Genomic DNA, 21,481 nt, shown 5'->3' on the forward strand with positions numbered 1-21,481 from the left:
GAGGAAATATTCAGTCTACCTGAAAAAGAATGCAGAAGAATGACTGTAATGATGATCCACATCTTGGAAATAAGATGGAGGCACAGATAAATATAATGAAGGGGGTGACTGAGAAGATACAAGCAATGTTTAACAAGAACCTAGAAGGAATAAAGAATAGGCAATCAACAATGAACAACACAATAACTGAGATTAAAATTAAACTAGAGGGAACCAACAACAGAATAACTGAGGCAGAAGAGTGTATATGTGAGCTGAAAGATAGAATGGGAGAAATAACTGAAGCAGAGTAGAATAAAGAAAAAAGACTAAAAAGGAATGAGGACAGCCTCAGAGACCTCTGGACAACACTAAGTGCACCAACATCCAAATTATAGGGCTCCCAGAAGAAGAAAAAAAGTAAGGGTATGAGAAAGTATTTGAGGAGATTATAGTCAAAAATTTCCCAGACATGGAAAAGGAAATAGCCACCCAAGTCCAGGAAGCCCAGAGAGCCCCATGTAGGATAAACCCAAGGAGAAAGATGCCAAGACACATATTAATCAAACTAACAAAAATTAAACACAAAGAACAAATATTAAAAGCGGCAAAGGAAAACCAACAAGTAACATACATTGGGATCCTTATAAGGCTAACAGCTGATTTTTCAACAGAAATCGCAGGCTAGAAGGCAGTGGGAGGATACTTAAAGTGATGAAAGGAAAAAGGTACAACCAAGACTACTCTATCTAGCAAGGATTTCATTCAGATTCAGAGAAGAAATCAAAAGCTTCACAGACAAAAAAAGTTAAGGGAATTCAGCACCACCAAACCAGCTTTATAAGAAATACTAAAGGTATTTCTCTAGATAAGAAACATAAGTGAAAGAAAAGGCCTACAAAAACAAACCCAAAACAATTAAGTAAATGGTAATAGGATCAATAATTACCTTAAATGTAAATGGATTAAATGCTCCAACCAAAATATATAGATTGGTTCAACAGATACATAAACAAGACCCCTATATATGCTATTTAAAAGAGAACCACCTCAGATATAAGGACACATACAGACTGAAAGTGTGTGGCTAGAAAAAGATATTCCATGCAAATGGACATGAAAAGAAAATGGGAGTACCAATACTTATATGAAATAAAACAGATGTTAAAGACCATTATGAGAGACAATGAAGGACACTATGTAGTGACTGAGGAATCAATTGAAGAAGATATAAGAATCATATATGCACCCAACACTGGAGCACCTCAATACATGAGGCAAATTCTAACAACTATTAAAGGGAAAATCTACAGAAACTCAATAATAGTGGGGGATTTTAACACCCCACTGACACCAATGGACAGATCATCCAAAAAAAAATTAATAAGGAGAAACAAGCTTTAAACAATACATTGAAACAGTTGGACCTAATTGATATGTACAGGGGATTTCATTTAAAAACAGTAGATATCACTTATTTCTCAAATGCACATAGAACATTCTCCAGAATAGATCACACCTTAGGTCATAAATCAAGCCTTGGTAAATTTTAAAAAAGGGAGGTCATTTCAAGCATCTTTTCTGACTACAACACTGCAAGGTTAGATAACAACTACAGGAAAAAAAGCTATAAAAAAACTACAAACACATGGAGGATAAACAATATGCTTCTGAGTAACTTAGAGGTCACTGAAGAAATTAAAGAGGAAATAAAAAAATACCTAGAAGCAAACAACAGTGAAAACAAGACAATTCAAAATCTATGGGATGTAGAAAAAGCAGTGCCATAAGAGGCAAGTTCATAGCAATACAATCCTACTTCAAGAAACAACAGAAACATCAAATAAGCAACCTCACTCTACACCTAAAGCAACTAGAAAAAGACGAGCGAAAAAAAAAAAAAAAAAGCCCCTGAAGTTAGTAGAAGGAAAGAAATCATAAAGACTGAAGTAGAAATAAATGAAAAAGAAATGAAGGAGATAATATCAAAGATCAATAAAACTAAATGCTGGTTCTTTGAGAAAATAAAATTGATAATTCATTAGCTAGACTCATCAAGGAAAAAAAGGAAGGGAAGTGAAATGTTAGTCGCTCAGTCAAGTCCGACTTTTTGTGACCCCACGGACTGTAGCCCACCAGGTTTCTCTGGGATTCTCCAGGCAAGAATACTGGAGTGGATTGCCATTCCCTTCTCCAGAGGATCTTTCTGACTCAGGGATCAAACCCTGGTCTCCTGCATTGCAGGCAGATTCTTTACCATTTGAGCTACAGGGAAGTCCTACAGAAAAAAAAAAAAGGAGAGGAATCAAATCAAGAAAACTAGAAATGAAAAAGGAGGTTACAACAGACAATGCAGAAATACAATGGACAAAAATACTATCAAAACAAGAATTTTCACAATGTGTATGAAAACAGAAAAGACCTCAAACAGCCAAAGCTATCTTGAGAAAGAACAATGGAGCTGGAAGAATCAACCTTCCTGACTTCAGACTATACCATAAAGCTACAGTTATCAAGACAGAATGGTACTGGCACAAAAATAGAAATATAGACCAATGGAACAATATAGAAAGCCCACAGATAAAGCCACACGCCTATGGATACCTTATCTTTGACAAAGGAGGTAGGAATATACAGTGGAGAAAAGACAGTCTCTTCAATGAGTGGTGCTGGGAAAACTGTACAGTTACATGAAAAAGAATGAAACTAGAACACCTCCTAAAATTATACATAAAAATAAACTCAGAATGGATTTAAGACTTAACTGTAAGGCCAGAAACTGTAAATCTCTTAGAGGAAAACACAGACACTACAGTCCTTGACATAAATCAGTGAGACCCTCTATGAACCACATCTTAGAGTAATGGAAATAAAAATAAACAAAAGGGACCTAATTAAACTTAAAAGCTTTTGCACAGCAAAGGAAACTATAAACAATGTGAAAAGACAACCCTAAAATGGGAGAAAATAATAGCAAATGAAACAACTGACAAAGAATTAATATCCAAAATATCAATCAGCTCATGCAGCTCAATACCAGAAAAACAAACAATCCAATCAAAAACTGGCACAAGACCTGAACAGATATTTCCCCAAAGAAGACATATACATGGCCAATAAACACATGAAACGATGCTCAAATCAGCTATACTCCCATACAAAATAAAAGGTTTAACACTTGAAAAAAATAAAAATAAAAGAGATCCTCTTAAAGTCAAGTCCTCAAATTTTCTTATACAATTAACAGAATTTAGCTGTAATTTTCATGCAAACTCTTAAAATTAGTTGTGCAAATATACACTGTATTCTGCAGGAAATGTACCTATTAAAAAGAAGCTTTTAACTATTTGTTCTGTAGTGAGAATTAAATTACCAAAGAATATACTGGATTATGGCCTTCCCTTGTGACTCAGCTGATAAAGAACCTGACTGCAATGCGGGAGACCTGAGTTCAATCCCTGGGTTGGGAAGACCACCTGGAGAAGGAAAGGCTACCCACTCCAGTATTCTGGCCTGGGGAATTCCATGGACTAAATAAATAGTCCATGGGGTCACAAAGAGTCGGACATGACTGAGTGACTTTCATGTTCACTTTTCATACTGGGTGATGGGCTTCCCAGGTAGCTTAGCTGGTAAAGAATCTGCCTGCAATGCAGGAGATTGCATTGACCCGGTTTGATTCCTGGGTCAGGAAGATTCCCTGGAGAAAGGATAAGCTACCCTCTCCAGTATTTTTGGGCTTCCCTGGTGGCTCAGATGGTAAAGAATCCTCTTACAATGCAGGAGACCTGGCTTTGATCCCTGGGTTGCGAAGATCCTCTGGAGGAAGGCATGGCAACCCACTCCAGAATTCTTGCCTGGAGAATCCCCATGGACAGAAGAGCCTGGCAGGCTTCAGTCCATGGGGTGGCAAATAGTCAGATACCACAGTGACTAAGCACAGCACAGCACATGCTGGGTTATAGAGGGCACACAGTGTAAGATGGGCAAAATATGAACAGAAAACACACTAGGGCAAGAAGTTCTTTCTTCGTTGAGGAAGCATTACATCAAAAGCCTTCGTGTTCTAAAATAAGAGAAATGAGTTTAATGTATACTAATAATAGACCTGTTAGACAAAATGTTAGTAAAGTTAGTGAGGTAGATTTCTCAGGCTCGATTAATATTTTATGAAATTCTGCACATAATTTTTTTCACACTGAGTAAAATGCAAAAAACTGTATTCATAAAACACCACAGGAGATAGTTCCTCTTCAAAAGAAGTATTTTCAGAATAAATAAAACATGACAAGGAATTCCTAATATACACAAAAGCGGTTCTCACCCGATCTTCCTTCTTAGGCAATTGATCCTTGATTAGAGTCTTGGTTCGTCTGAGAAACCACCCAGACATCTTTCTTGCAAGCTTTTTCATGGCCTTTCGGCCAGTAGCTAGTTCTCTTTTGGTTGCTGTGTGTCTCTGACCATGTTCTACTGGGTCAGAAAACTGCTTCTTGAAGTGGCTCCTGCTACCTAATAGTCCTGGCACAGCCCTTTATAAAGGCAATAAGAAAAATGTTAAGGCTTTATTAAACTAATAAGAAACAGACTTCTTTTTGCTCTTAAGAAGTACAATAAGTCACTTGTTTATTAAGGATAACAAAAGGCAAAAAAGCAGAATGTTCTTTATGACAATTTCAGTGAATAACTATAAGATGATGGGACTGGTAAATTACTTCAGATATTTACTCAGGGACCAAGAGTAATACATAAAGCTGGGTCTTCAGGGGACTCTTCACTGTGCATACTATGTTTAGGATAAAACACCTCTGTAAACAGACAACGAATTTTTTTCAGAAACAAATAATTAGGAAAAAAGGTTAAGAAAGTAGAAAATAATTTTCTAAACTCACCAGTCCATAACACACCACAATTCTTTCATGTTGTTCTGAAGAATGGTTCCAGTGAGGCCAATTCGGACATTACATTTTAAAGCTTTCATAATTTCTGTTACTCTAGCCTTTGGATTCTTGATTCTATGAACCTCATCTACAATGATAGCTGACCATTCCAAACTATAAAGTGAAACAAAAAGGAAAAAAGGTTGAAAACTTCCCTTTCTTAGTTTACATAATTTTTAGAGGCCAGTTTTCTCTACCAAAGTTTTGGAGATTTTTCTTCTTTACTCTTTGATGATTTCACAGAATTTTCCCTTAGTTGTTTAAATGATCACAAGTTTGGACAACCCATGAAAATAAAATGCTTAGGGAGACAAAAGGGCAGAGATTCTGTTTAGGGACAATGAAAAGAAATTACTCATTTAAACATGACTAAAATCACAAAAGGAATCTTTTAAAAGTAATAAAAAAGAAAAATAAATATAAAATAAGCAAAATTTATAATGCTAATTATGAATGAAAAATATCAATATAAACTCATGATTTCTGCAAAGTTGCACTACATAGCTCTGCCTGCTAAAAAGGTTTAGGATTGATTATTACCCCAATAGCAATGAACAACCACAGTGGTCTATCCACTAAACGGAAGCAGGATCCCAGGGAGAAACAGTTGGTCTCAGGTATGCAGCAAGGGAAATACTGGAGATTGAGAAAGCATGTCCAAAGAACACAGGGGCAAAACTAATTAGAAAATTAAAGCATCATTAAAAATAATGACTACAGGGTAGTGTAAAACATTGAATATATAAAAATCCAAGGGTTGTGTGAAAAAATTCACTTTAAACTCTTATCTCATGCCATATATAAAAATTAACTCAAAATAGATAGTAGACCTAAAAAAGAACTAAATTATAAAAGTTACAAAATGCAGGAAAAATTCTTGTGACTTTGGGTTAGAGAAAAATTTCTTAGATCTATGACACCAAAAGCATGGTCAATAAAAAAAAAACTTGGTAAGCTGAACTTCATCCAAGTTAAGAACAACTTTTGCTCTTCCAAAGACATCATTAAGAAAATGAAAAGACATGATTCAGACATGCTACAAGAAAATATTTGCAAATCACAATCTGATAAAAGAATTTGCATACAGAATTATATAAAGAGCTACTACAACTCAACAGAAGTTAAAACAATCCAATTTAAAAGATGCTAAAATATTTTAATAGGCACTTCACCAAAGAAGATATATAAAGGCCAATAAGTTGGTGATGGACAGGGAAGCCTGGCGTGCTGCAGTTCATGGGGTCGCAAAGAGTCAGACACCACTGAGCGACTGAACTGAACTGAACTGAAGCACATAAAAAAGTTCATAATTAGAAAAAAAAAAAAAAAGAGAGAGAGAGATACCACCACAAACCTATTTGACTGGCAATCAGGAAAGACTGACAAAATTAAGTGTTCGCAAGGAAAACTGGACACACTGCTTTTGGCAAAATACAGACATTTTTCTAAAACACTTTGGCTGTTTCTTGAATGGTTAAAACTCCTTATACCACTCAGCAATTTCATTCCTAGATATCTTTCCCAGAGAAATAAAAAATTTACATTTACTCAAGGATTTGTACATGAATGTTCACAGCAGCATTATTCATAATAGCCCCAAACTGGAAACAATCTAAACGTCCATCCATTAGATAAACAAAATGAGGTACATACAATAGTATTGTTCAACAATAAAAAGGAATAAACTACTGAAACATGTTATAGGAGGAAACTCAAAAATGTTAAGTGAAAGAAGCCTGATACAAAAGACTACATATTGTATGAAATTTACATGAAATCTCCAGAAAAGGCAATTCTATAGAGACAGAAAGCAGACTGGTGGTTGCCTAGAACTGGAGATGGGATGAAAGACTGACTGAAAACAAAAAGCTGTTTGAGGTGATGAAAATGTTCTTAAACTGGGTTGTGGTGATAACTGCACAACTTTCTAAGTTTACTAAAAGCCATTCTATACTTAAAATGGGTACATTCTATGGCATATCAATTGCACTTCAATAATCTATAAGTCCATACTGATAATCAAAAAAAGGGGGTTGGGGAATGGGAGAGAAACTTTGTGGATGACCACTGTACCAAAGTGTTAGTCTGAAAATTGGAAATGGCAGCAAAAGAATCAAGCATTCACCTTGCTATGTCAATTGAAACTGTGGATAATTTCTAATTGTAGGAGAATGCTGTTAATAAGTGTAGAAGAAATGATAAATTTAGGAAAACATTATTTTGAAAACCCAATAAAATAACTGATTCAGACAACAATAATTTCTGAATATTAATACCACTAAGCAAAAGGACTGAAGGACCAGAATATTTAACTAGTAGAAAAGTATAACCCCATAATTTACTGCTAACTGTAAAGGGAGAAACATATCTTTAAAATGAAGAGATCTGATGATCATCTCCTTAGCCTATGGGACAAACTTTGCAACCTTAACAGTAGAACAACATGACATTAACATTTCCTAATGTAACATAATATGAAGTCCACACTATCATTTATGAACTATTCTAGTCAAAAATGTCTGATCTGAATCTAATGAAGCCTTTAGATCAAAATCAGCTTACCAAAATACATGTGGTAAAGGAATACACAGCTCTTTGAAAAAGCAATCAGATAAATCTGTGAGACACCCTAAGAGACAACTGGCCTGGTCTCCTCAAAATGTCTTACATTAAAAAATTAAAGTTGAGGGAATGTTCTACATTAGAAGAGACTAAATGGATTGAACAGTCAACACACACGTTAACTTACATCTTTCCAAAAAAAAAGCACACATACAACCAGTGAATATAGGTATATAGATATTCATGTAGTATCACTTCAATTTTCCTATAGGTTTTCTTAATATAAAGTTGAATAAAGGAAAAGAGATTAAGAACAAAGGAAAAGAGGAAAAAACAATCACAAGATTTTAAAAGCAGGGAAGACGATGAAGAAAATAACTTACGAAACAGAGGAAGGCGTATCCCATGCCAGTAGCAGAGAAAGCCAAGAAACAATCTGATTAATGTTACTGAGCTCTTAAATGGTATGACCAGATGCTTATAGAAACTGGATTAGATAAATGTTCAACACTGACAAAATGTGGTCCACTGGAGGAGGGATGTCAAACCCTTCCAGGATTCTTGTTGCAAGAAACCCATGAACGGTATGAAAGGCAAAAAGATGTGATGCTGGAAGATGAGCCCCCCGGGTCAGAAGGTGTCCAATATGCTACTAGGGAAGAGGGCAATTACTAATAGCTCCAGAGACTGAAGAGGCTTGGCCAAAGTAGAAATGATGCTCAGCTGCAGTTGTGTCTGGTGCTGAAAGTAAAGTCCAATGCTGTAAAGAACAATATTGCAAAGGAACCTGGAATGTTAGGTCCATGAATCAGGTAAATTGGATGTGCTGAAGCAGGAGATGGCAAAAATGAACACTGACACCTCAGGAATTGGTGAACTAAAATGGACAGGAATGGGCAAATTTAATTCAGTTCAGCTCAATTCAGTCACTCAGTTGTGTCTGACTCTTTGCGACCCCATGAATTGCAGCACGCCAGGCCTCCCTGTCCACCACCAACTCCCGGAGTCCACCCAAAACATGTCCATTGAGTCGGTGATGCCATCCAACCATCTCATCCTCTGTCGTCCCCTTCTCCTCCCACCTTCAGTCTTTCCCAGCATCAGGGTCTTTTCAAACGAGTCAGCTCTTCGCATGAGGTGGCTAAAGTATTGGAGTTTAGCTTCAACATCAGTCCTTCCAATGAACACCCAGGACTGATCTCCCTTAGGATGGACTGGTTGGATCTCCTTGCAGTTCAAGGGACTCTCAAGAGTCTTCTCCAACACCACAGTTCAAAAGCATCAGTTCTTTGGCACTCAGCTTTCTTCACAGTCCAACTCTCACATCCATACATGACCACTGGAAAAACCATAGCTTTGACTAGATGGACCTTTGTTGACAAAGTAACATCTCTGTTTTTTAATATGCTGTCTAGGTTGGTCATAACTTTCCTTCCAAGGAGCAAGCATCTTTTAATTTCATGGCTGCAGTCACCATCGGCAGTGATTTTGGAGCCCAGAAAAATAAAGTCAGCCACTGTTTCCACTGTTCCCCCATCTATTTGCCATGAAGTGATGGGACCGGATGCCATGATCTTAGTTTTCTGAATGTTGAGCTTTAAGCCAACTTTTTCACTCTCCTCTTTCACTTTCATCAAGAGGCTTTTTAGTTCCTCTTCACTTTCTGCCATAAGGGTGGTATCATCTGCATATCTGAGGTTATTGATATTTCTCCTGGCAATCTTGATTCCAATTCAGGTTATCATTATATCTGCTACTGTGGGTTAGAATCCCCTAAGAGAAATGGAGTAACCCTCATAGTCAACAAAAGCCTAAAATGCAGCACTTGGGTGCAATCACAAAAATGATAAATCTTGGCTGTTTCCAAGGCAAACCATTTCAACATCACAGTAATCCAAGTTTATGCCCTAATCACTAATGCCAAATGGTTCTCTGAAGACCTAAAAGACCTTGTAGAACTAACACCAAAAAATGATGTCTTTTTCATCTTAGGGGATTGGAATGCAAAAGCAGGAAGTCAAGAGATACTTGGAGTAAACGGCAAGTTTGGCCTTGGAGTACAAAATGAAGCAGGACAAAGATTAATAGAGTTTTGTCAAAAGAACACACTGGTCATAGCAAACACCCTCTTCTAACAACACAAGAGTCAACTCTACACATGGACATCATCAGATGTTCAATACTGAAATCAGATTGATTATAGTCTTTGCAGCTGAATATGGAGAAGCTCTAACTAGTCAGCAAAAAAAAGACTGGGAACTGACTATGGCTCAGATCATCAGCTCCATATTGCAAAATTCAGGCTTAAATTGAAGAAAGTAGGGAAAACAACTAGGCATTCAGGTATGACCTAAATCAAATCCCTTATGATTATACAGTAGAGGTGGTAAAAAGATTCAAGGGATTAGATCTGATAGACAGAGTACCTGAAGAACTACAGACAGAGGTTCATAACATTTACAGGAGGCAGTGACCAAAATCACAACAAGAAAAAAAATGCAAAAAGGCAAAGTGGTTGTCTGAGCAAGCTTTAAAAATAGCTGAAAAAAGAAGAGAAGTGAAAGGCAAGGGAGAAAGGGAAAGATATATCCAACTGAATGCAGAGTTCCAGGGAATAGGAAGGAGAGACAAGAAAGCCTTCTTAAGTGAACAACGCAGAGAAAGAGAGGAAAAGAATAGAATGTGAAAGACTAGAGATCTTGCCAAGTAAATGATATACTAAGGGAACATTTCATGCAAGGATGAGCAAGATAAAGGAAAGAAACGGTAAGGAACTAACTAAAGTAAAAGAGATTAAGAAGAGATGGCAAGAAGAACTATACAAAAAAGCTCTTAAAGACTGGGATAACCACAATGGTGTGTTCACTCACTTAGAGCCAGACATCCTAGAGTGTGAAGTCAAGTAGGCCTTAGGAAGCTTACTACAAACAAAGCTAGAGGAAGTGATAGAATTCCAGCTGAAGTATTTCAAATCCTAAAAGTATTTCAAATCCTAGAAGATGTTAAAGTGCTGCACTCAATATGCCAGCAAATTTAGAAAACTCAGCAATGGTTACCAGACTGGAAAACGTCAGTTTCCATTCCAATTCCAAAGAAGGGCAATGCCAAAGAATGTTCAAACTATTATACAATTGCACTCATTTCACATGCTATCAAGGTAATGCTCAATTTCCTTCAGGTGAGGCGTCAGCAGTACATGAACCAAGAACTTTCAGATGAATAAGATGGGTTTAGAAAAGGCAGAGGAACCAGAGATCAAATTGCTAACATTTGCTGGATCATAGAGAAAGCAAGAGAATTTCAGAAAAACATGTACTTCTGCTTCATTGACTATGCTAAAGACCTTGACTGTGTGGATCTCAACAAATTGCAGAAAATCCTTAGAGATGGGAAAACCAGACCTTACCTGTGTCCTGAGAAACCTGAATGCAGGTCAATAATCAACCGTTAGAACTGGAGATGGAACAACAGAATGGTTCAAAATTGGGAAAAGAGTGTGACAAGGCTGTATGGTGTCACTCTGCTTATTTAACTTCTATGCAGAATACATCAAGCAAAATGCCGGGCTGGATGAATCACAGGATGGAATCCAGATTGCCAGGAGAAATATTAATAACCTTAGATATGCAGATGAAACCATTCCAATGGCAGAAAGTGATGAGGAAGTAAAAAGCCTTTTATGAGGGTGAAAGAGGAAAGTGAAAAAGCTGGCTTAAAACTAAACATTCAATAAACTAAAATCATGGCTTTTGGCCCCATCACTTCATGGCAAACAGATGAGGAAAAGGTGACAGATTTTATTTTCTTGGGCTCCAAAATCACTATGGACGGTGACTACACCCATGAATTAAAAGACACTTGCTTCTTGGGAGGAAAGCTATGACAAACCAAGACCGCATATTTAAAACCATAGACATTACTTTGCCAGCAAAGGTCCATATTCAAAGCTATGGTTTTTCCATTAATCATGTACCTATGTCAGAGTTGGACCATAAAGAAGGCTGAGCACTGAAGAACTGATGCTTTCAAATCGTGGTGCTGGAGAAGACTCTTGGGAGTCCCTTGGACAGCAAAGAAATCAAACCAGTCGATCCTAAAGGAAATTAATCCTGAATATTCATTTGAGGGAATGATGCGGAAGATCCAATATTTTGGCCACCTGATGGGGAGAGCTGACTCACTGGAAAAGACCCTGATGCTGGGAAAGACTGATGGCAAAAAGAAAAGGGGCAGCAGAGGATGAGATGGTTAGATAGCATCACTGATTCCCAGGACCTGAATTTGAGCAAACTCTGGAAGACAATGAAGGACAGGGAAGCTTGGAACACTCTAGTCCATGGGGTTGCAAAGAGTAGGACATGACTTAGTGACTGAACAACCACAAAATGTTCAACAGCCTGTTTAAGAAGTTGTTGGATCTCCTATTTACTATTTCCTATTACACAAACTATCCCAGCCAGGACACTGTAAAGCAAGCAGGAGGCAAAATACAACAAAATCATCATTTTTCATTATAGTAAATCAACAAGTGATGCTGAAAACTGAAATAAGTTTTAAGTTGCAGCATGAATGTGATCTTTGAGATATGGAAGTAAAAACTAAAAAGATAAGTAAAAGAATTGAAGGTGACTGTCTCTGAAGAAAAGGCAATGGTTGCAGCAGACAGGAATGAACTGTGTTCATATTTGGCTCTTGAAATGAGTATATAACTTTGATAAAAATAAAGTAAAACATTAACAGTAATAACAAAAAGAGATACAGCTCCACTCCTATAGTGTTTATCTATTCTGTATATTGTCTATGATAAATCCTGGTCTATCATTTAGAACATTCTCACAAAAATTACTTAGTATTTACTCAGATTGAATATAAATTATTTTGAATATTTGTCAAATAAAACTATTCAAACAAAGGAAAGCTGAATACCACAAAAGCTGAAACACTTTATTTTTCTTATTTTACACAGAAACTTGATTTATATTTACATTACTCTACTTTGGAATTTTTATTTAATATTTATAACAAACACAGAAAATAACCATTTAACACAATTATATGCCTGGAAGTGTAATAAGCAATGAAACAGAAATTATCCTGTATCAAAGACCTCACAGTCTAAAGGGGCAGACAGTCAAACAAAAACTAAAATATGACTGGTGCTAAGATAAATAAACTTATTACATTTATCTAACTGTAGAATCTCTCTTACATATTGAATTCAAAGTCAAGATTTAAACTTCTTTTTCACCCCGACTTGTTGCAGGCTTGTACAAGTTACTTAACTTCATGCCTCAGATTGTTCCTGTCTTCTGACAGCATATAGGAAATACTAACAGGCAAACTTACGAGTTTGTAAATGGAGTAAAATAAAATCCTAGAGCTTACAAAAATGGTAGCTCTAAATCCACCACATTAAGTATAAATGAACTAAACACTCCAAATAAAAAGGCACAGATTATCCAAATGGATAAAAATGCAAGACCTGATAAATATGCTAACCACAAAAGACTCACCTTAAAGAACAGATAAAAATTAAAAGCTGGAAAGTGATAAACATACAGCAAGGATAAGACTGTATTGTCTATATTAACATCAGAGAAAATTTCATCATTACAGACATAAAAGGAGCATTTTTAATGATAAAAGGGTCAATTCATAAGGAAAAAATACTAATCATCGATATGTGTGTACCTAAGTACAAAGCTTCAAAATATATGAATTGAAAACTGATTGAAATAAAAGGAGAAATAAACAAATCTATAATTGTAATTGAAGATTTCAATATTCCTCTCTCAGAAACTGTAAACCAACTGGGAAGAAAATCAGTAAAGACAGAGAATACTTGAACAACACCTAACCAAACTGACTTTACTGATATTTATAGAACAGTATACCAAACAATTATAGAACAAACACTTTTTTCAAGCGTACATAGATCAGATAAAGGCAAATTATATTGTAATGGGATACCATTATACACACTAAAAACAAAAAGACAGATAATACCAAATATCGGTGAGTATATGAAGCAAATGAACTCTAATGGGTTGCTAGTTGGAGTAAAATGATACAACCACTCTGGAAAAATGGCTTCCCATCCATAAATCCCACTCTTAGGAATTTACCCAAGAGAAATTACAATGTATGTCAAAGAAGTCTTACACATAAATATTACTTAAATGTTTACTTTTAATAACCCAAACCAGAAAACCCAAATATCTATCCTCAAATGAATAGGTAACAAAGTGTGATATATTTATAAAATGCAATACAATTCAGCATTAAACAGAATGATCACTGATACATTCAATAACACAGCAGATTCTCAAAAACATGAACATGAGCAAAAGATGCCAGACACAACATTTCTAGGGGCTTGAATTCCAAAATCAAAGTGTTGGCAGGTTTGGTTTCCATTGAGGTCTCTCTCCTATGCTTGACCTTCCCTGGTGGCTCAGCTGGTAAAGAATCTGCCTTCAATGCGGGGACCTGGGTTCAATCCCCTGGGTTGGGAAGATCCCCTGAAGAAGGCAACAACTACCGACTCCAATATTCTAGCTTGGAGAATTCCATGGACTATATAGTCCATGGGGGGGTCACAAAGAGTCTGACATGACTGAACAACTTTCATTTTCTTTTCACTCCTATGCTTACAGACTACTGCCCTCCTGCTGCATCTTCCTGTATCGTTTCCTCTGTGTATACAAGCTCCTGGCATCTCCTTCTCTTCTTCCAAGGACAACCAGGCAGACTGGCCTCAGTCCCCACCTTAATGTTTCATTTTAACTTAATTACCTTTAGTTACATTCCAAGGTCCTTGGAGTTGGGACTGGAACACATGAATTTGGACATAACAAGCCTCCTAATTGGACTTTCACCATTCAGTTTGGCTCTACTCTGCACAAAACAGCAACATGATGACTTGTACAATGCAAATATGATAATTTTTTATCATAATAATAATCCTCTGAAAACACTTCAGGGAGACTCTATTGTTCTAAGGATAAAGATCAAAATCCTCTAAGAAGCTTTAAATAGTCTTATGATCTATTCCTTGCTTACCACACTGGTGGTGTTTCCTGGCCACTTCCCTTTTACATTCTAGGTATAGTGATTACATGCACAAAGCATTAGAACTGCTTTCATTTATTAAAAAGTGCTGTGACCTTTGTTTTCAGGAGGCCTCTGCAAATGTTGTTTGTTCCCTCTTGCTTGATTTTCCTACTCTTTCCTACTCTTACTCATCTTTCAATCCTCAGGAAGCTCATAGGTCATCTTCTCTGGGAAGCTCTCTGACTACTCTCCTCACTCTGCAGCAGTCAGGCTCCTCATGTGCTCCCATAACATCCTCTATTCCATATCATAGCCCACACATGACTTCATAATTGACTGTATCTAGATTCCCCACTAAAATCTTAAAATGTAGTTCATTTCTTTTGGGTACCTGTAGTCTTAGAATAGTGGCTCAAAAAATGTTATTTTTTGCCATTCTACATTAACAACAGACTCCCATAAGTAAAATCATTCATGAAACTCACTATTTTAGTCTAGAGGCATCAAACACACAAAACATTGTACATTAGATTTAGGACAAGTCTCATTCATTAACAGGCACTGCTTGAAGAGGTAATAGAGGAAATCAGGAACTGTAGAAACCCTGACTCAGGTTTTCCTTCTTAGAAAATGAGTTAATTACTATAAACTGTCTATTTCAATAACTTTGAAATCAAGTTAAATGATGCTACAGAATATTTAGAGCTTAAAAAAAATTACAATATAAAGTGTTCAATTGCTCAGTCATGTCCGACTCTTTGTGACTCCGTAGACTGTAGCTCACCAGGCTCCTCTGTCCTTGGGATTATCCTGGCAAGAATACTGGGTGGGTTTGTCCTCTAGGGTTTCTTCCCAATCCAAGGGTCAAACCTGCGTCTCTTTCAACTCTGCGGATTCTTTACCACTGAGCTGCCTGGGGAGTCCCACAATACAAAGGGATAAATACAAGTGATGTAAGCAGAATACTAATGCAATCACTCCCATTATTCTGATTACCTGTTAAGTTCATCCAGACATAAGCGCAGTGTTTCATAAGTTGTTAGAGCAATTTCACATTTCCTCTGTTTCACACGAATCAGTTCATTATCCTTTTTGTTACCATGTAAAATAGTGACTCTGAAATATCCCCAGGTGTCCAGCTCATCCTTCCAGTTGTAGAGGACAGAAAGAGGAGCAACTATTAAGAACATCTATAAGAAGAAGAAGAAAAATGTATAATTTTTTAAATGAAAAAGAACCCCAAAGTTAAAACAGAATATCAACTATCCTAATCTTTGTTTTTTGACACTGTAATTAATAAGTATAAATACAATTGAGCAACTGAATATATCTAACTTAGAAGACCACCAAACATCACTTTGTTGTTATTCTTAAGAAAAAAATAGATACCGAGCCCTGTCCAAAGTAACAGCTATTTTTTTATACACCCCCCCAAAAGGAGTTGAGGAATAAGAAAAAAATAATTCTCTGAAACAGAGAAGAGTATAATCACGATCCCAATATTAACTTCAAGGGCCACACTGGTGATAGAAATACGTAAAGAACGCCAGTTTTTTTTTCTTGAAATATATGGTCTTCTAGAGCTCTCTTTTCATTTCACTTTCCTAGTCCATTTCTTTCCCCTCTCTTTCAGATACTATCAGTTGATGACCTGGAAAATTAAAGCAATTAGAGGAAAACCTCCTCGTGTCTTACCACTGGATCAATAACCTACCTATATTTACTTCCATATATTCTGTCCTCCCATCTATTACCATGGGTGTACTGTCCATGTCCTTATTTAAAGACAAACTCAACTTACACAGTGGCTCCCATTACTTCCTGTCAACCTGAAGTCAATGCTGAAGAAACCATCCCCAATCTGCCCAACATGATTAAATTTTGCTTTTTAACAGAACACATACAAATACAAACAAACATGTTCTAATATTTCTCAATAAATAAAACAAGTCAAATTTATTGTTCTCAATAAAACATAACAAAACAATTCTTCCTACATCTCTCTCAAACTATCACCCATTACTTTACTTTCTTTATAGCAATGATCCTCAGGAGTTATTAGTACTTACTGTCTCTACTTACTCTCTTCCTGTTCTCTCCTAACTCATGTAAGTCCTAAGCCATTGAGATTGAAAACATATATCTGTTTCGTCTTCAAATAAATGTTTTGGGGTTTCACTGACCTTTCCTATACCAACCTGAAATCCTGCTGTCATCAACCATTTTAATTTCTAATATTTTAATCTCTTACTGTTACCACTGTTCCTGAGCTATTATCTTTAACAGGGACTAAGTAAGTTTCTTTCCTAAAGTTTTATACTTGGTCCTACTGATAAAGATGAACTAATTAAACATACTGAAAATTTTCAGTTTAACAAAAAATAAAATAATACAATATTACTCTAAATCCTAGTCTCTTCTATGAAGCATTTCAGCTGGGCCACTTATCAGCTGTAAGATATCAAGTCTGTGACTTTGTTTTAGAAACAGAAAAAAGAAAAGAGAACAGAAGATTAATTCTGAAACAGTTTTGTCTTCTACTTGGAATTCACTCTATGAATTCCATTTTTCTCCTTCAATAAAAAATTGGGGCTACAAGTAAAAAGCTCCTGCTCCTACCCTCTTTTCAATATTATACAATGAAAATGTTATTCAAACACCATCTGAGCGCTTTGAACAGTTTTCCACTTGAGGGGTCATTCACCAAAGGTGTCAATGAATGTAAAGATTTCTAGAACCAGCTTTAAGATTCCAATATAAGTTTAAAAATTAAGACATTCCTTATAGACATTACTGATCTTCAAAACTGTGAAAAGTAAATCAAAAGGATTAATAACTAATTTTAATACTAAAAGAGGAAAGAGAACTGAGCTACGCCATTTGTGAAGTCAAGAGGAAGTATAAAAGAAGAATAACTTGAAGTATTTACTACCATGTTGTGAAGAATACTTAACTTAATAAAGCCTTATTTAAGGAAAGGATGCCAAAACAATAAAATGGAAAGAACTGTCCAACTGCTAAGCCACTAATTACAAAGCAACTCTATTTACCCTGAAGTCAATAAATAGTTTTACAAAACTAGGTCTAAAATGTAATATAAATAAAATTTAAATTTGCCCACTCAGAGTTATTAAGAAATCAACAGAGGCCACATTTAACAGTACAACTACAGAATATTAAATTACTTTTATCTCTTTCAACAAATTTAGTTCAATTATTAGGGTACATACTTTTAAAGTTTCATTCTTTGAGTACTATTGCTTTAGAAAAATGATATTATGTACTGTGACAAAATACCCAAAGATTTTTTCACGTGTGATGATTTTTGTGGTAGAAGTAGTTATAGTATTAACAATTACCAGAACCATTTCTGAGCACTTACTATGTACTAAACACAGTGCAAAGTGCTGACAGACCTTAACTCAAGAATTTTACATAAAAGAGGCTATAAAGTAGAAATATTTTATATTTCCTTTTCAGAGATGATAAAACTAAGGTGTAGAGATGGTAAATAATATGCCCAACACCACAGTGTTATTATGTAGCAAGATGAACCCATGCCTGTATAATTCTGAAGCTCTTAACCAAAAACAATATATGATGTTCACATCTTAAATCAGAAAGCCTATGACCTTGAGACATGTAACTTTCATACTTACCACTGTAACTACAGTACTTTGTACTGTGCTTAGAAAACAAAGGTGTTTAGTTGATAAATAAATTAATGAATGAAGGCATGTGTCAATGGCAAAAGGTAGGAGGAGGACTGCATATTCAGAGCACAATGACCAACCACCAGAGCCAAAGTAAAAATTTCCTACTGGAGGAAGTGACACATCAAACTGAAAAATAAAATGTACCTATATTCAGAGAACTTACAGACCATAAAATTGGACTTTTTACTATTTAACTCAAAGTTCTAAAGCATATAACCTAATTCTTTCAAAAATGTTAAATCTAATTAATTTACATGCTAACTATGCATAATCTTTCCCTTGGTAAATTCTGGTGATTTAATCTATGGAAATTTAAGTTGAGAATCTACTCTAGGAGCCTCTCCAAATCCTTTTTAGAAGAGCAGCATAATAGTAACACAAAAACTTAACAAATATTCTAACTAAGTGGCAAGTTATAGATGGATATCAGATCAATTTCATACTGTTCAGATCAATGGTTAGCAAAACAATGAATATAACCTGTTTCAATTAAACATAATAATCAAAACATGAGAATGGAAATAACAAGCAAAATTACTTCCAATTAAACACAACAACAACAAACCGTGGAAAATTCTTAAAGAGATGGGAATATCAGATGACCTGAAATGCCTCTTGAGAAATCTGTATGCAGGTCAGGAAGCAACAGTTAGAACTGGACATGGAACAACAGACTGGTTTCAAATAGGAAAAGGAGTACATCAAGGCTGTATTTTGTCACCCTGCCTATATAACTTATATGCAGAGTACAACATGAGAAACGCTGGGCTGGATGAAGCACAAGCTGGAATCAAGATTGCAGGGAGAACTGTCAATAACCTAAGATATGCAGATGACACCACCCTTATGACAGAAAGTGAAGAACAACTAAAGAGCCTCATGATGAAAGTGTAAGAGGAGAGTGGAAAAGTTGGCTTAAAACTCAATATTCAGAAAACTAAGATCATGGCATCCAGTCCCATCACTTCATGGCAAACAGACGGGGAAACAGTGGAAACAGTGGCTAACTTTATTTTTTTGGGCTCCAAAATCACTGCAGATGGTGACTGCAGCCATGAAATTAAAAGATGCTTGCTCCTTGGAAGAAAAGTTATGACCAACCTAGATAGCATATTAAAAAGCAGAGACATTACTTTGCCAACAATGGCCCGTCCTGCCAAAGCTATGATTTTTCCAGTCGTCATGTGTGGATGTGAGAGTTGGACTATAAAGAAAGCTGAGCACTGAAGAATTGATGCTTTTGAACTGTGGTGTTGGAGAAGACTCTTGAAAGTCCCTTGGACTACAAGGAGATACAACCAGTCAATCCTAAAGGAAATCAGTCCTGGGTGTTCATTGGAAGGACTGATGCTGAAGCTGAAACTCCAATACTTTGGCCAGCTGATACAAAGAGCTGACTCATTTGAAAAGACCTTGATGCTGGGAAAGACTGAAGGGAGGAGGAGAAGGGAACAACAAGAGGAGGAGATGGTTGGATGGCATCACTGACTCAATGGACATGAGTTTGAGTAAATTTCGGGAGTTGGTGATGGACAGGGAGGCCTGGCGTGCTGCAGTCCATGGGATCGCAAAGAGTCAGAAACAACTAAGCAACTGAACTGACTGAAAACATAATAAACAAAACATGAGAATGGAAATGACAAGTAAAACTATAACTATTTGAAGAAAACATAAATAAAGCAAATAAAAGAACAGTAAATCAACGACCAAGAATATTCAAGAAAAAAGAGAGTCAAATCTATAAATACATGTGGCACCTTAATGACTCAGACCAGATTGACTTAAAACTTACATACTGAACATTTCAGAAACAGCATAATATATTCTTAAATTCACATGGAACATTCTCTAGAAAAGATCATATGTTAAGTCACAAAAAAGTCCTAATGTATTTATGAAGGTTGAAATCATGTAAACACATTTCCTGACAACAATGGTATGAAACTAGACATCAATTCTATGAGGACTGCTCAATTCTATGAGGAAAGTTTAGTGATAAAAAACTACCTCAAGAAATAAGAAAATTTTCAAATATGCAACCAAACTCTATACCTTAAGGAACTAGAAAAACACACATTACAAAATGAAGCCCAAAGTTAGTAGATGAGGGAAATAATAAAGATCAGAGAGGAAATAAATGAAATAGAGACTAACAAGGCAACAGACAAGGTTAATAAAAGCAAAAGCTGATTCTTTGCCAATACAAACAAAATAAGAAAACCCTTAGTCAGACATAACAGAAAGAAAGAAGGCTCAAACAAAATCAGAAATAAAAGAGAACTTAAAGCAGATCAGCGCAGTTCAGTCGCTCAGTCGGGTCCAACTCTTTGCAACCCCATGAACCGCAGCACGCCGGGCCTCCCTGCTCATCACCAACTCCTGGAGTTCACCCAAACTCATGTCCATTGAGTCAGTGATGCCATCCAATCATCTCATCCTCTGTCGTCCCCTTCTCCTCCCACCTTCAGTCTTTCCCAGCATCAGGGTCTTTTCAAACGAGTCAGCTCTTCGCATGAGGTGGCTAAAGTATTGGAGTTTAGCTTCAACATCAGTCCTTCCAATGAACACCCAGGACTGATCTCCCTTAGGATGGACTGGCTGGATCTCCTTGCAGTCCAAGGGACTCTCAAGAGTCTTCTCCAACACCACAGTTCAAAAGCATCAATTCTTCAGCGCTCAGCTTTCTTTATAGTCCAACTCTCACATCCACACATGACCACTGGAAAAACCACAGCCCTGATGAGATAGACCTTTGTTGACAAAGTAATCTCTGCTTTTTCATATGCTGTCTAGGTTGGTCATAACTTTTCTTCCAAAGAGTTAGTGTCTTTTAATTTCGTGGCTGCAGTCACCATCTGCAGTGATTTTGGAGCCCCCCAAAAACAAAGTCTGTCACTGTTTCCCCATCTATTTGCCATGAAGTGATGGGACTGGATGCCATGATCTTAGTTTTCTGAATATTGAGTTTTAAGCCAACTTTTTCACTCTCCTCTTTCACTTTCATCAAGAGGCTCTTTAGTTCTTCTTTGCTTTCTGCCATAAGGGTGGTGTCATCTGCATATCTGAGGTTATTGATAGTTCTCCCTGCAATCTTGATTCCAGCTTGTGCTTCATCCAGCCCAGCATCTCCCATGATGTACCCTGCATATAAGTTAAATAAGCAGGGTGACAACATACAGCCTTGACGTACTCCTTTTCCTATTTGGAACCAGTCTGTTGTTCCATGTGCAG

The 21,481-nt window shown here is 36.4% G+C and overlaps 1 protein-coding gene across 2 annotated transcripts in view; it reads right to left on the bottom strand.

Moving 5' to 3' along the window:
* The window catches only part of ERCC6L2 (ERCC excision repair 6 like 2), a 163,857-nt gene that overhangs the window by 103,272 nt on the left and 39,104 nt on the right, over positions 1–21,481 (bottom strand). For both annotated transcript variants that reach the window (XM_061163672.1, XM_061163673.1), the window contains exons 4-6: positions 15,531–15,724; positions 4,872–5,033; positions 4,304–4,511 (exon numbers count right to left, since the gene is read on the bottom strand). In XM_061163672.1, coding sequence (XP_061019655.1) covers positions 4,304–4,511; positions 4,872–5,033; positions 15,531–15,724 — 564 coding nt within the window. The remainder of the gene's footprint in view (positions 1–4,303; positions 4,512–4,871; positions 5,034–15,530; positions 15,725–21,481) is intronic.

The sequence above is a fragment of the Dama dama genome, chromosome 16 (assembly GCF_033118175.1).
Source record: "Dama dama isolate Ldn47 chromosome 16, ASM3311817v1, whole genome shotgun sequence".
Taxonomy (NCBI): Eukaryota; Metazoa; Chordata; class Mammalia; order Artiodactyla; family Cervidae; genus Dama; species Dama dama.